This window comes from Sciurus carolinensis, chromosome 3 (genome assembly GCF_902686445.1).
Source record: "Sciurus carolinensis chromosome 3, mSciCar1.2, whole genome shotgun sequence".
Classification (NCBI taxonomy): Eukaryota; Metazoa; Chordata; class Mammalia; order Rodentia; family Sciuridae; genus Sciurus; species Sciurus carolinensis.
In genome coordinates this window covers 71,808,531-71,824,702 of record NC_062215.1, presented here as the reverse complement: position 1 = coordinate 71,824,702, position 16,172 = coordinate 71,808,531, and the positions used below count along the sequence as shown (strand labels likewise).

The window sequence follows — 16,172 nt, the reverse complement described above, 5'->3', positions numbered from 1 at the left end:
ATCCTTTTTTCTTGAAATTTGCTTTTTTTGTAATTGTCACTTTGTAAATCGTGTTTTCAGTATATAATTGGGACTGGCCTTTCCTTCTCTAACTTCAGCACTTTGACATCTGGGACAGGATAATTCTTCTTTGGGGGGGAGAGACTTTCCTTGTGTATTAGTCCTTGTTAGCAGCATCCCTGGCCTCTACCCACTAACGCCAGAAGTATTTTCCCATTTGTGATGAACAAAAATGTCTCCAGGCATTGCTAAACCCAAGTGAAATGAAATTATCCCTGTGCCACCATGACAACCTCACTATTTTACATGATGTCTTGTTTTCTGAGGCGCTTCAGTATTCTATGATCCCAAGAAAAGGATTTCTTCTCATTACATTAGCTTTAACATATGGATAACTCCAGGCTTGCCTTTAGTTCCTAAAGACTGTTAGCTATGGGAAATCAGGAGCTAGAAATAGGAAGACAGAATAAATGATCTTTATTTTTTCTCAATTTCCTTAATTTTGGAACTTTCCCCCTCAAATAAAGCACATGATTTAAAATAGGCTAACGATACTCAGTTGATTTTTTCATTATTTCTGTTTACATAGCAAATGTGGTCTCTTTTACTGCTCACACACTTAATGAGAGCAATCTCTTTTTGTCTTTTAGTTAGATTACTCATTGACTTCCCATATCTGCTTTAAAATAAAACAGTACCTTTTTTTTTTTTTTTTTTTTTTTAAAGCAGAACACTATCCCTCAAGGTTTACAGTTTCCAGTAACATGGATCTATTATAGTGTATTGCTTACTATACTGTAAGATTACAAATAAACATACCTCTTAGATATTCATATCTTCTATCAAGATTCCTACTGAGCAAAAAGCTTGGTAGACGGAGGTTATGATCTAAAGAATACAGATATAAAAAAGAATCTATATTCTTTAAGTTGAGTACCTACCCTAAACTCAAGTTCAGGGCTCTACCCCACAAATGTGGAACTACTTTAAATACTATCACTAAAAACTACAAATTGTACATCATTATCTCCTTGTCTTTCATGTCTCCCCAACACCATCAATATGTCAGTGATACAGGGAAAGACTCTACAATCTTTCGGTATTCCAAATGATTTGTTTGTACTAAAAAGAGTTACTATGTACTAAAGTGCTTTATCTCTCTGAACCACATCAGTACATTATTTAAAAAAAAAAAAAAAAAAAAAAAAAAAAAAAGAAGAAGAAGTCATTTCAAGTTCTTGTAAGGGGAAAAAAACTACATATAAAAAATTTAGGTTACTATTATTATTAAACAAATTTAACCAAGAATCAGAGAAATACTTTCCCTCTTGTCTTTTTTCTCCCCCATCTCTCTTTTTTATAAAAAAGAAAAGTGCAGTCAGAGAGAAGGTGAAACTATCAGATGGGAGCTGGGTGAGGCAACAGGAGAGGTTATCAGCTGCTAATGATAGTGCACAAACATGTGCCTTAAGAGTTCATCAGCGAAGGTCTCAGTTTGGCCTCTACAAAAATCCGTTTGAGGAAGTCCTCGGGTATAGTCTGAGACATGAGGTGGCAGCTTTGGATTTGTTGGCTGAGTAGCAATTTTAAAGATGGCAGCCATTGCTTCAAATTCAGCCCAAGGAGGTTTTTCAGTTAGCATTTCTACCACAGTACATGCTACACTCCTAAAAAGAAATAAACAGAAATACATAATATGAGCAATAACATCAGGAAAAGAAAGAAAGCTACTAGAAATGAGAAACCGGAGTGAAATCCACATACATTTAAATATGACCTGATTTCAAGTTAAAAGTTCATTAAAAGGTTGCTGATTACATAAAACCATAAAATAAACATAAAAATCAAAAACGTACCACAGTTTAATTACTGTCAAGCAACCAATAGGATTAGGCAAGAACATTATTCATTTTATTATTTTGTTTTATATAGTTATCTGCCTAATCTTAACAATAATTTTCTGTAGAGAAACAACATGTATCCCATTTGTATACAATAATAATAAAAAATAATAATTTTCTGTCTTTATTTTATAAAGAATACAAGTATTAGAAATTTTTGGTAGACTTTTTAGGTTGGGTGTAGTGGTGCATGCCTATAATTCCAGCAGCTCAGAAGACTAAGGCAGGAGGATCTTGAGTTCAAAGCCAGCCTCAGTAACCTAGCAACTTAGTGAGAACATGTATCTAAATTAAGTATTTTTAAAAGGGCTGGGGATGTGGCTCAGTGGTTAAGGACTACTGAGTTCAATCCTTGGCACCCAAAAAAAGAAAAGAAATTGTTTGCCTTGGGGGTACCTAAAGTAAACACTGACTAAAATTTTTCCTGTGTGAGAATAGGAAATGGACATTTTGTGTTTTAAAAATTATTAAGCAATTAAAGGATCAAGTGAATTTTAAGAACACTAAAAAGCAATTAATTACTTTTAAACTTCTTCAGGGAAATGAAACCTATCTAATGTTGGGTTTGCTTAGACAAAAAGCCTTCCTAAAGAAGGGTATACAGGTTCAAGGACTCTAAATATTTTGTTAACTATAAGCATCAATGAGACACAATTAAAATGATGTTAACCAGTGCTGGGCAAGGTGGCTTATGCCTGTAATCCCAGCAACTCAGGAGCCTGAGACAGGAGGATCACTGAGTTCAAAGCAGCCTCAGCAAACGCAAGGCACTAAGCAACTCAGTGAGACTTTGTCTCTAAATAAATACAAAATAGGGCTGGGGATGTGGCTCAGTGATGGAGTGCCCCTGAGTTCAATCCCCATACCCTGTCCCCAAAATGATCTTAATCATTACAATTCGTTAAACATCCTAGTTCAAAAGTTCAAAAGATAATTTAAATCTGGCTCAATATTTCAATCCTGTGTGAAAATACACATAATGTCTAAGTTTTCAGGCACATCTCACATCAAAACATACCAGATATCTGCTTTTCTGCCATAGCCTTCTCCACTGATGACTTCAGGGCTCATCCAGTATGGTGTACCTGTGACAGACTTCATTCCTGTTCCAGAGAGACAGATGGTCTGAAGCCGTTTGCTGGCCCCAAAATCACCTAGTTTGACGTTGCCTGTTGAATCTCGCAGGATATTTGCGCCTAAAAATAAGAAAGAACCTCATTTCATTAAGTGTACTGGCATGCTGGAATATAGTACAAAAGAACAATAGCAGAGAAGTACTTAGTGGATTCCTCAATCTATCCAAATTGCTGTTTTTCATCTTCTGAGCCGGACCTGGCATATTGCCAGTTACACACATTTGCTGCTAATTAAGGATTTACTGGGTGAACACTGAACTTTTTATCAGTTGTGTTATACTTCAGGACGTAAAAAGGTTCTCCCACTGAAAAAGAACTGTGGCAAGGTGGGGGGTAAACAAGAGAGAAAAGTGGGGGAAAAAGGGTAAGAAGGAAGCTCAGTGAAGCACCAAAAAAACCACTAGCAGGTTCATGGCCCGTTTCTGTGTCATAAAGGAGTAAGAGCATGGTTGAAAATTATTTTCCCAAGAAGGTCAGGTTTCTCCTCAGGAACTTCCTGAGGGTCCTTTATAATAAAAAAATTTCTAGCACTTTCATCCATTACTTAAATATTAGTTACCTGTATTTTAAAGTTTTCTTAATACTGGATTTATCTATATTAATTTACTTTTCCATTTCTATGATAACCTGACATTTCTAAGATGAGATTTTATAGAATGTCCCTCAATTAGGATTTGTCTTATATTCTTCTCATGATTAGACTGAGGTTATGAGTTTTAGGGAAGAAAACCAGAGGTAACTACTAACTAAAATCCAAACAAGCTATTTACAGGCACATACTGTCAACATTACTGTTGATGTTATCATTGATACTGACTGCCTGGCTGGAGGCAGTATTTGTTGCCTTCTCCAGTGTAAGGTCACTTTATCCATTCTATACTGTATTATTTACTTATTTTTATTTTTTGGTACTGGGAATTGAACCTAAGAGTGCTTAACCACTGAGCCACATCGCCAGCCCTTTTTTTATTTTGAGACAAGATTTTACTAAGTTGCTTAGAGCCTTACTAAGCTGCTGAGGCTGGCTTGGGTAGTGATCTTCCTGCTTCAGTCTTCCAAGCCACTGGGTGTGCTCCCACCACACCCAGCTCCATACTGTATTCTCTTAAAGAAATTCGTTTTGTGCAGTTCATAAGGGGAAGGGAATTAGGTTCCATAAATTATGATCAAATAATTCCTAAATTATTTGGAATTATTCTGCAGGTAGAACTGTTCCCTATTCCCCATTTATTATTAAATCACTCATTTATCTCTCTCTGAACACACATATATATTTTACTTTGAGTTATAATCTAGTACTACTTTATTGTTGTTCAAGTTTTATCACCTTTGGTAATTGGGAGCTGTTTCCACGGGCTCCTCCGTCTCTTTGCCATATCCCTATCATTGTGTTGTTTGTTTTTGTTTTCTGAGTTAAGTACATTTTTTTTTTAACTTTCTCGCAGTATTAGAATGACTAGGCTTATCTTATATTTTCTGCCCCAGTCCCAGAATCAGTCATTTCTCCAACAAACCCTGGTTCCTTTTAGGAGAGAATGATATCAAAAATCAAGATTGATACTCTAGACTCATTTGTTTTTATTCTCTATTTCCCACTCATCCTCTGTCCCCATTTATTTTGCAGTGCTGAACACTGAACCCACGACCTTACACTCAGCAGACATTGTACCACTGATATATATCCCCACACCTTTTATAAATTTTGAGACAGAATCTTGCTAAATTGCCTATGCTGGCCTCAAACTTGGAATTCTCCTGCCTCAGACTTTCATGTTGCTGGGATTATAGGCATGTACCAATACACCAAGCATCAAGTCTTTTGAGCCACAACCCCAGCCCAAGTCTTTTTATTTTTGAGGCAGAATCTCGCTAAGTTGCTCAAGGCTGCCTCAAACTTGTGATTCTCCTGCTTCAGCCTCCTAAGTAGCTGAGATTACAGGTGTGTGCCACCACGCCCAGCTGATCAATTTTTTTTTTTTTTTTTTTTTTTTTTTGTGGTGCTGGGGATTGACCCAGGGCCTTGGGCATGCAAGGCAGGCACTCTACCAACTGAGCTATATCCCCAGTCCCTCAATTAAGTTTTATCACAAGTTTCATTATGAACTCATGGATTGCAACATACAACCAACTTCCTTTTCTTTTCCCTTATCATTTAAAAGTTGTTCTTAAAAACTGGGAAATAAGGCTGGGAATATAGCACAGTTGGTAAAATGCTTGCTTTGCATGCACAAGACCCTGGGTTCAATCCCCAGCACCACTAAAAAAAAAAAAAAAAAAAAAAAAAAGGACCTGGGAAAATACAGTAAAAAGTATATAGTAGAAAACAACTATCACTATCTTGCCACTAGATAGATTTAATCATGTGGACATTTTCCTTCTGGTCAGACCTGAATTTTACAAACTTGAGATTCTATTATACATCTACTTTACATTTTACTTTTCTCCCTCATCAATATTATTTGCCCAATAATGGTTTAAAATCATCTTGCTTCTACCCTCCTTATCTGGCTGGGGCAGGGGGTATCAGTCTTTCTGGAAAGATGAAACAGGATCCCTATAGTGGGTAAAACACTCAGTTTCTATGCTTTGCCTGTTACGAACGCCAATGAGAAGTTGCCTTGAATACACATTATTCCTAATTGAATAATTTCTCTATGAGTTTCTTTTAAGTGATTAGGTTTGATACTGAACAACTGAGGCCTGCCCAAATGGGTAGATCACTGGCCATGTTTCTTGTTCTCTCATATTCACTAATAAGCCCTACTCTAGTACAGTGATCTGGTTCAGCATCGTAAAGAAATAGTCCTCAGCAGAAACTAGGAATGAATGTTCTCCTTTGCCTAATATGGCCACAGCCAGGATGTGCCATACTACAGGGAGGAAAGCAAAAGCCGAGGAACTCATAGGGTCTTCAGGAAGACCAATGAATAATGTATTATATACACATATTACACTTACTAATTTATTTTTGATTGATTGATAAAAGTGATTTCTAAATTTGGGGTCACAAACCCAGTTTGTATAGAATCAGATCTCCAGGTATGCTTTGCCAAAGTTTTTTAAGCACTCTTCAAATTTTACACATTACTAACAATTTTGTCAATTATATATTCTACTTACATGCTTGAATCCCTAAAAAAAGTTGGAGTTCTTCAAAACTCAGTCCTGGCCTTTGTCCTACCCCTAGATAATGACATCCATTCATCTGACATCCAATATGATCTCAACATTAAATTGCCATTACTGCATTAACTTTTGAATGTTTTCTAGGTACCAGGCACTATTCTAAGTAATTACATGAATTAAACTCATTCATCCTTGTAAGAATCCTCATAGAGGAGGAGCTAAAGTATAGAGAGATTAGGTAACCTGTCCAAGGTTACACAGTCAGTGACAAATAAAGCCTGAATTTAAATCAGGCTATTTAGTAGTAGAGCCCCAACTCTTAACCACTAGGTTCTTTTGTTTTGCTTTGGTTTTTTGGTATTGGAGACTGAACCAGGGGTACTTTACCACTGAGATATATCCGCAACCCTTTCTATTTTTTATTTTTTGAGACAGGGTCTTACCAAAATGTTTTAGGGCCTTGCTAAGTTGCTTGAAATCCTTCTGCCTCAGTCTCCAAAATCACTGGGATTACAGGTGTGTGCCATCATAATGCCTACACACTATACATGAAAATGCGGTGCCATTTATGTTATTTTGACCTTTATTGATTCATGAATCCCCATAGTGGAGCTACTCATTCATGGAAATCTAAATATCAGAACTGTTTTAAGGACACTGACAGTCTGTGAGAAGAGCAAGAGAACTGTTTCCCTGTGGTATTTTAGAGGCAGATGTATTAAATGTTAAATATCTTTACCATATCACTTATTTCATTTGCATTCACAAACAACTGTGCACTTAGGTAAAAAACACTTACCTTTGATATCTCTGTGGACAATCATATTACTGTGCAAATAATGGACACCCTCCAGAATTTGACGGGTGTATTTCCTAGTCACATTCTCAGTAAGAGCTCCATATGCTTTTAATTGGTCCTTAATTGAACCCTAGGATAAAAGAAAACAACACAAAACTATGGAATGGTTTGAAATGAAAATTGCTATTAAATCTTTGTTTTTAATCTTTTTTTTTTTTTTTTTTTGGGGTGCTGGGGTTCGAACCCAGGGCCTTGTGCTTACAAGGCAAGCACTCTACCAACTGAGCTATCTCCCCAGCCCCAAATCTTTGTTTTTAAGAGAGGCCTAGAGTTCATGACCTGGAAGCTGTAGTTGGAGAGTGCAGAAATTGTTAGTAAAGATATAATATGCCACACAATTTAACATAGAAGTCACCTATATTCCCTGACTCTAACTGGGGAAAGAGTATATATTATAGCTGAGAGAAGCTATTAAAATTGTGTTTTAACTGATGCCCTTGTTCCTATGAGTATGTTGGTTCTAACAACCTCCTATTCCTTGCAATCTTTTTAAAGGTCCTCTAGTACATTCATCTTGCGCCTTTTTTGCCCTGAATATTCTTTTGTTTTTCTTATTTACTCATTTATCTTCTACTTAAATTTTATTTATTTAGTTTTTGTTCTTACTGTTTTTAAAACACTGTTTTATTGACATTTGCTAATTTATTTCTCAGGAGAAAGAAAGGGTATGACTAGAAATCAGAACCAATTCAATTTTCTAGTTTTCACTACATACACTCAACACTCCAGTTCAAAACATAAGAAAGTATATGAAAGGGGAATTCCAAAATTTTTATGTGTTTTTATAGGTCCATAATGAGGTGTCTTTTTCTGAGTATGCTGAATCAGCCTGAGGTTGAGACCCAGGCACCTGAATTTTGAAAAAGTTTTTCTAGTGATTCCAATGTGCACATTATGGTTACTTATCAAAACTTTAATAGATAAAAATAAATGCTTCACAGGGGAAAATTTTTTAAAAAAATAAGTTGTTTCTGTCTTTTCTTCAATTTGGAAAACTATGTACTCTGTCAAATAAAACAGATCTTTGGATGTTACAGATTTACTCATGTGCTGTTTCCACTACTCATGAGTGATCCCTGCAGAGGTAGCAGTGTGCAATTCTGCAGACATAAACTTCCAAACACACATGTGGAAAGTTTACCACTCATACCTGTAAACCACTGTGGCCCATTTGTTCACAGTTTATTTACTATGTCTCCACTTGTAGTGATGCACAGTAATCTGGTATCTCAAACTATAATTGAGCTCTCTAAACATCAGGTACAAAAATACTTCTAGGTTGATGGAGATATGGATCCTCTGGGCAGCTGGACTAGTGGCCTTTGGCAGCTAACAATTCCATCAATGTTGTCTGTTCACACCTGTATACTACAAAAAATTAACTTCTGCAGCATGTACAACTAGAATGGGTTGAGAAGAACTATGCTAGCTAAAAACTCTCTGTAGGACTTGAATTATAGCTCAGTGGTACAGTACTTGCCTGGCACATGTGAGGTACTGGGTTCAAACTCCAGCACCACATAAAAAAAATAGACAAATAAAAATAAGGTGTTGTGTCCATCTACAGCTAAAAATATTTTTTTAAAACACAACTGTGTGTGTGTGTGTGTGTGTGTGTGTGTGTGTGTGTGTGTAGGAGAGGCAGAGGGACAGGGGAGGGAGGGGGCAGAGAGAGGGAGGAGGGTGGAGAGAGAGAAGAGAAGCCAAATGCTAGTTTAGGTAACTAAAAACTTTTTTAGGTAAAAAAGTTATGGTCCCAAGAATGAGTGTAGTTCTATACAAATTAAGGAATGGAAAGCTAAGTTTGGGTAAACTGAAGAATGGAATGATTTTGATAGTGTGATTCTAGGTCACAAAGGAGCCCATCACATTAAATTTAATTAGAGAAATTATATAGCATTTCACACACTTGGGAATTCAAGAAAGTACAGGAACATATATATAAATTCAGTCATTGCCATAATCTTGCTATATGCACATGTTTAATTCACTTAGATTATCAATAAGATTATTAATTTAGTAACATGTTTTTCAAATTCAAGGAATGACAACCTATGCTGTGATGGAGATAGATTCCCATACAAAACCAAGTGAGAAACAAGATCAGTCAGTTCTCCCTTCCTGAATAATAATGGCTTTAGTCTTAAGATTATATGACAATTGTCAAAATGAACCCAACTGCTATGTATAACTATAATGTTCTAATAAAAAAAAAAGAAAAGAAAGCAATTGTGAAGGAAAAAAGAGAAAGAAGGAAGGGCAAATTGTATTGGATTTGAAAATTAAAAATAATAAAAATAAGTTTTGAAATATTATAATATTCAATTTAAGAAATCTTTCTAAATGTAGTATCACTTCATTATATACCAATTCAACTAAATATTTAAACAATAAGTACTTAAATGGGTTTCATTATTTGCATATTATCTCACAATTCAATAAATGGAAATTTACATTCTCAAAAAGATTATATAAAGACTATATAAAGATTATACATCTCTACTTGTGATGTAAATCATTTTTAACCATTTTAATTATATTACCTTCAATGATATGGGTTTCTGTTCATACTTATTCATAATTTTCTATTTAACGTAAATAATTATCGCACTTACATAAAAGAAATGTAAGAAAAATCTACCATAATCCCAACATAACATTTTCATTTTTCTAAGTTTCTTCTTTATTCAAACAGACACATTTAAAATATTGTAATCATTATTTTAAAAACATTTTATATTCTTTTCCTCTTTCTTATTAAAGTATTTCCTCAAACTTCAAGTTAATGATTTTCATAATTTTAATTTTTTAGCATACATTCTCAAGAGAATGTTGTCATAATTTATTTCCATTGTGGTCACTAATACTTCCCTTTTTTTCAACTATCAGGTAATACTAAAATATATATACAGAGTTTTCCCTTTCTTTCAGATTACTACTGTAGAAAAATTTCTGTGAGATTACCAGGTCATATGGCTTCAACATTTTTATTACTTTTAAAATCTCCCTCAATTTGCTTTCCAAAGAGGGTGTGTGTGTTTTTTTCTTGGACTTCTGGACTCAAGCAATCATTCTGCCTTCTGAGGAACTGAAACTACAAGCACACACCACAGGAGCACAGCTACCAAGGAAGATTTATTATACTTATTTTTTTTAGTTCTAGGAATTGAACCCAGGGCCTCACACATACTAGGCAAGCACTCTACCACTGAGTCACATTCCCAGAACCCAAAGAGAACTTTAAAAAAAGTATTCTGTTTATACTGGAAACAGAATCTTTGAAAGTATAATAGAAATAGAAAATATAACTACTGAGTAGCAATAGTGTCATTAGAAACAATTAGTTATTCATTATGATAAAAAAAAAGTGTATCATTGTTCCTGTTACACTAAGGTTGGTTAAGAACATTGCTATTAGGTATTGGTCCACAGAAAGTTTCACTGATCCAAAAGCTCACACTGCAACCTGTACTTGCTACATACAATTATAATCAAGTACCTCCATAAAGACCTATAAATCAAACTCCTTTTTCTAACACATTCTACCCATTAAAATTTCAGACTGTATGTATGTTTAAATGAATATCCCAACCATCATCCTGAAAAATCATTGAAATTAAAATGTCCTCTACAGATACAAAAAAATAAGAAGAAGGAATGACAAGAGGTCACAGATATCATTTTTAAAAATATTTAGTTGTCAATGAACCTTTATTTTATTTATTTATATGTAGTGCTGAGAATTGAACCCAGTGCCCCATGTATGCTAGGCAAGCGCTCTACCACTAAGCCACAACTTCAGCCCCCACTGATATTATTTTACAACTCCTACTGAAATTATTGACTTTAGTGATGGCTATAAATCAGTGTTAAAAACATTAAGTGTGGGGCTTGGGGGGGACTCTAACTTAGCAGTAGAGTGCAGGCTTAAGCATGAACAAGGTCCTGGGTTTAATCTCCAGAATTTAAAAAAAAAAAAAAAATTAGGGGGAAGTTTGGAAAGGAACTGAATATTCATATGTGCCACTGGTTTGCAGGCAAAACCGAAACTTTACAATGTAGGAATCAGGATGTCAGTCATTCAAATCCAGAAATCACTCTTAGCATCTCTATGGTGAACTAACCACAAATCCTATGTCTCCTGATGGGATGCAACATAAAGTACAGTTTCATCTATGATGTATGAGATAAGAAAAGCGTGAAATGTAATTTAAGAGTTTATACCTAACCTGAAGTTCACAAGAAATAAAGAGATAAGGAACAAATTAAACAAAATCCATGAAGGTGCAATTAGAGAAATCTATGAGATGTGACTGTTAAAAGAACACTCTCCTGTCTTGCCAAATCTATATCACGTAAAAATGGACTATGGTAGATAAAAATAGAGTGCAGAGACAAAATGTAATGTGTGGTCCTAGACTGGAATCTGGTTTGGATAGATTGGCTACAAGGATATTTTTAGGGCATTTAGAGAAATATGATGGACTGCTATGATGTCTGTAACCTACTTCAAAATATTTCACCATTAATGTGTTTAAAAAATACAAAGATAGAAGAGGATAGAAAATAAAATATTACTCAGTTCTAATTTAAAACTCTTCAAAAATGTCCTTAACTAGGGTTAACATTTTATAACAAAAATTTTGTTTCCTTTCCTCAACTAATACTTCTTTTTGGGGGGTGGGGGCAGTTATTGGGGATTGAACTCAGGGGCATATGACCCCTGAGCCACATCCCCTGCCCTTTTTGTATTTATTTAGAGAGAGGGTCTCACCGAGTTACTGATCACCTCACTTTTGCTGAGGCTGGCTTTGAATTCGTGATCCTCCTGCCTCAGCCTCTTGAGCCACTGGGATTACAGGCATGTGCCACCACGTCCAGTTCAACTAATATTTTATTAAATAGAATGTCTACTTTTAAAAAAATGTAGTAGCTTACCCCTGGCATATATTCCATAAATATGGAAAGTGTTTTTTCCTGGGGATCCCTCAAACAGCCATAATACTGAACAATTCGCTCATGCAGCAAGTTTTTCAACAATTGAATTTCACATTCAAGTGCATTCACTTCCTAAAAGACAAAATTCACTGTTAAGTCTTTACAACACTGTAGAAGCAAAAATCTAACTTCATGGACTATCAAAGTGATTGTATTCTGGAATTTTAATTTCCCAAGGAACAAACATTTTAAAGTCACTAACCAATAACTTCTTTAACAGTCCCTGACAATATGCTAAAACTAAAGCAATACTATATGAGACTAGGAAGACAAATTAAATACTAAAAAGAAATATCCATAGTACAAAGTAATCATCTAGTTGTTATGCAAATCATTTGTATTAAGGAAAAGCCAAATATTCTTCTGTATATTACCTTTTTTAGTAAAAATGCTTCTTATAATGTGACAAAGTAGTTTGTACAGTGTTTTTTACCTTGCTGGTCTCAGGGCTATCAGGGTCAAACTGAACTTGCTTAACAGCCAATTCTCTTCCTGTATCAACATCATAACAGAGGTAGACCCTGCCAAAGGCTCCTTGGCCAAGAAGTTTCCCCAATCTCCAGTTGGTAGGTGCTCGAGGTGCTGAAAAAAGAACACTGTCTCAAAAATGGAATAATCAGATGCACACAATGGATTAAGAACTAAACAAGTATTGTGGATAGTGCTACCCTTCATTGAACAAGCTTGGATATAAACAAATGAGTATCCAAATTCATGATCATCACCTTCTTTCAAAAATTTTCTCTTTACTCAATCTTGTAAGATTCATATCTACAACTCGTATTTTTCTAACAAAACTTTTCCCCCCAATTACAAATATGACAGCATCTTTCACTGAATCTAAGATGCTACTGATTGTAAGATTCACTATTTATTTTTAATTTTTTTTAAGTTGTAGGTGGACACAATACCTTTATTTTATTTATGTAATGCTGAGGATTGAAACCAGGGCCTCATGCATGTTAGGCAAGCGCTCTACCACTGAGCCACAACCCCAACCCTCAAATAGGATATTTAAAAGTAGCTATGACTACAGTGTTAAAGGTTCTAATAAAAAAAGTTAATAACAGGCAAAGAATTTCAAAAGAGATGAAAACCACAGGAAAGAATCAAATGAAAATGCCTGAAATTTAAAAAAAAAACCTTCAAAACAATCATAAACAGACTTAGGAAGGTTAATGAAAGAATCAATGAATCTGAAAATAGATCAACAAAAATTTTCCAAACCAAGAGAGAGAGAGAATGCATGTGAACCCAAGTGCATAAAGGTGTATCAGACATTATCAAATAGTCTACTGCACAGGTAATTGAAATCTTTAAAGAAAAATTAAAAATGGAGTAGAAGAAATTTTTAAAGAGAGGGGCTAGGGATATAGCTCAGTTGGTAGAGTGCTTGCCTTGTAAGCACAAGACCCTGTGTTCAATCCCCAGCACCACAAAAAAAAAAAAAAAAAATTAAAGAGATAATGTTAGAGGGCTGGGAAGATAGCTCAGCTGGTAGAGTACTTGCCTCGCAAGCACAGGGCCCTGAGTTCGATCCCCAATACCGCAAAAAAAAAAAGAGATAATGTTAGAATATTTTTGAGGCAATATAAGATATAAGAGATATAAGAGAACACCAGTTGAGAATCTCATACCAATACATCTAGACACATCATAATCATATTCAAACTGTTGGAAACCAAAGGACGAATCTTAGCAGCTGGTAGGGTGGTGGGTAATGGGGGACCGGGGGTACAGTGCTGATGTGTAGAGATATTGTATACAGGATTTAAAAAAAAAAAGCAAAAATTATAACAGATTTCTCCTTAGAAAGTAGGTAACCAGAAGAAAATGGAGAGATAACTTTTAAGTGCTGAATTTTTTTTAAAAGCCATAAAAACAAAAACAATGCCCAAAATATTATACCCAGAAAAAAAAATCTTTCAAAATGAAAAATAAAGACCTTTGTAAACAAACAAAAGCTGAAAAGAACTTATTGCCAGCAGTCTTGTTTTATAAGAAAGTATAAATGCAATTCTTTTTCTTTTTGGTGCAGTACTGGGGATTGAATCCAGGGCTCCACACATACTAGACAAGAGTTCTACCACTAAGCTAAATCCCCAACCCTTTTTCTACTTTGAGACCCAGTTCTGCTAAGTTGCTCAGGCTAGCCTGGAACTTGAAATCCTCCTACCTCAACCTCCAAATAGTTGGGATTATAGGGATGTGCCACACACCTGGCTAAATGCAATTCTTTAGGGAAAAGGAATGTGATACTTGACTGCATCTTGGATCTATATAAACAAAGATCTATAGAAATAGACAAACAGAAGATATATATAAAAGATATTCTTTTATTTTTGATCACTTTAAAGACAGCTGTCTAAAACAAAGAAAAAAGCAATATAGTGTGGGGTTATAGACATAAAAGAAAAGAATGACAACACTAGCATAAAAGGGAGAAATTCATAGCAAACAAATTTTACTGTAATAAGTATCTTTAAGAATGAATCTTTGTAAAGACTGTAAACTCCAAATACTTTACAATCTAGACTTAGTTATCACGTAGTCTTTTCCCACTATTTAAAGATATCGCCCACATCAGCAAACATGAATTACTCTCATTTTCCAAAATGTCATGACCTCTTACATGTCACTTCATTAACTCGTGAATTTCCACTCACATCTAAGATCTAGATTAAAAGCTATACTATAATTATTTCTCCAAATACCATCTATCCCATTAGAATATATCTTAGAGGTCAAGTTTGAAATCTCAGTCTTAGGAACTCAACAAGGATATATGGAATGGAATAAATGAAAAAATGAATACTTGGTAACAATTTTTCTAGTAAAAAATGAAGGACAGAATTAACAACGAGGAATCGGCAACAATACCATTCTTTCATGTGACATTCTGACCATTTTTAGAAACTCCCATTATGACCTCTTTTGAGGAGTCTTGTCTTACCCTGAAGACTCACTTGGTATTTATTCCTGTTAATGTTATAAAATTCTGCAAAGGTTCTGCTATTCATTTTACTATGACAATTTCTATTACTTACAACGGCTGGGAGGGCTGATGTCCATTACAGTCAAAGTAGGATTGTCTATGTCACTTCCCCTTCTTCTTATTCGACTATCATCATACTCTGGGGTAAAGATGCTGCTTCCACTACTAGTGCTTAAGGAGTGATCGGTAGGACTGAAACTCACAGGAGATCTGAAGCTGGTCCCCTGGGTCCTTCTGGCTCTTGGAAAAGTTTTACGACCTACAAAATAAAAACAGACTTAACTTACTCTTTTTATTAATATGCTTTAAAGTATTTAAAATCTCTAACATAGGAAACTAGACATTTGTCCTGTAACTAGGCTAGAGAATTGAAATGCAATAACTGTGGGGTTAAAAAAAAATCTAGGATCTAAACATAAATTCAAATAATTTCTTATGTACACAGATGTACACACACCAAAGAAACTACAGAATCGAAGTTCTTCATTTTTGGATAAAAAGGAGAAAAAAATAATTTATTCTCATTTCCAATAATGATTTTAAAATATAAAACAAAAACTGGAAAGTTTATAGATAGTTTTTCCCCTTATATGAATTTCATCAAGGAGGAATTTTCTAATTAATATCATTTTTAAATTACTCATTTCCCCCCCCATTTTATTGGTACATTATAATTATATTTAATAGTGGAATTTATTGAATTACTCTTTTTAAGAGAAAGGTATTATTATATTTTAGACATGCTAAAATGTTATTATAGTTTTAGTTATGACTCAATTTCCTCAAAAAAAACCTTTTTTAACCAGAAAACTGATTCAAGAACAATTTTTATATTACATAAATGAGTTTTTTCCTAAAATTTTGTATTTATTTTTATATTTGAGATTTTTACAAAATGTTATTATGATCTAACTGCCAGAAACTTACCATCATTATACTCTTGATGATGATATGAAACATGGTACCTTCTTGGATATGTTCCTCCTTTTCCATATTTCTCAAAGATAGGGTTATCATAGTCTATTGAGACATAAGAAAGCTACATTACAAAAAAGTCAAGTATTTCTGATGATGAAAAGCGTACTGACAAAATTTTTACGTGATTTTTCAAAAATCTCACTCTCTCCCTCCCAGCCAAAACATTATTATGACATAAA

The 16,172-nt window shown here is 34.6% G+C and overlaps 1 protein-coding gene across 1 annotated transcript in view; it reads right to left on the bottom strand.

Moving 5' to 3' along the window:
* Positions 1 to 680: 680 nt before the first annotated feature.
* The window catches only part of Map3k2 (mitogen-activated protein kinase kinase kinase 2), a 79,728-nt gene continuing 64,236 nt past the window's right edge, over positions 681 to 16,172 (bottom strand). Inside the window, 9 exon segments of the mRNA XM_047544582.1 lie at positions 681 to 1,485; positions 1,488 to 1,527; positions 1,529 to 1,667; positions 2,920 to 3,097; positions 6,963 to 7,092; positions 11,961 to 12,092; positions 12,454 to 12,602; positions 15,068 to 15,274; positions 15,943 to 16,035. Of these exon segments, the coding sequence (XP_047400538.1) occupies positions 1,442 to 1,485; positions 1,488 to 1,527; positions 1,529 to 1,667; positions 2,920 to 3,097; positions 6,963 to 7,092; positions 11,961 to 12,092; positions 12,454 to 12,602; positions 15,068 to 15,274; positions 15,943 to 16,035 (1,112 nt within the window). The 3' untranslated portion in view covers positions 681 to 1,441.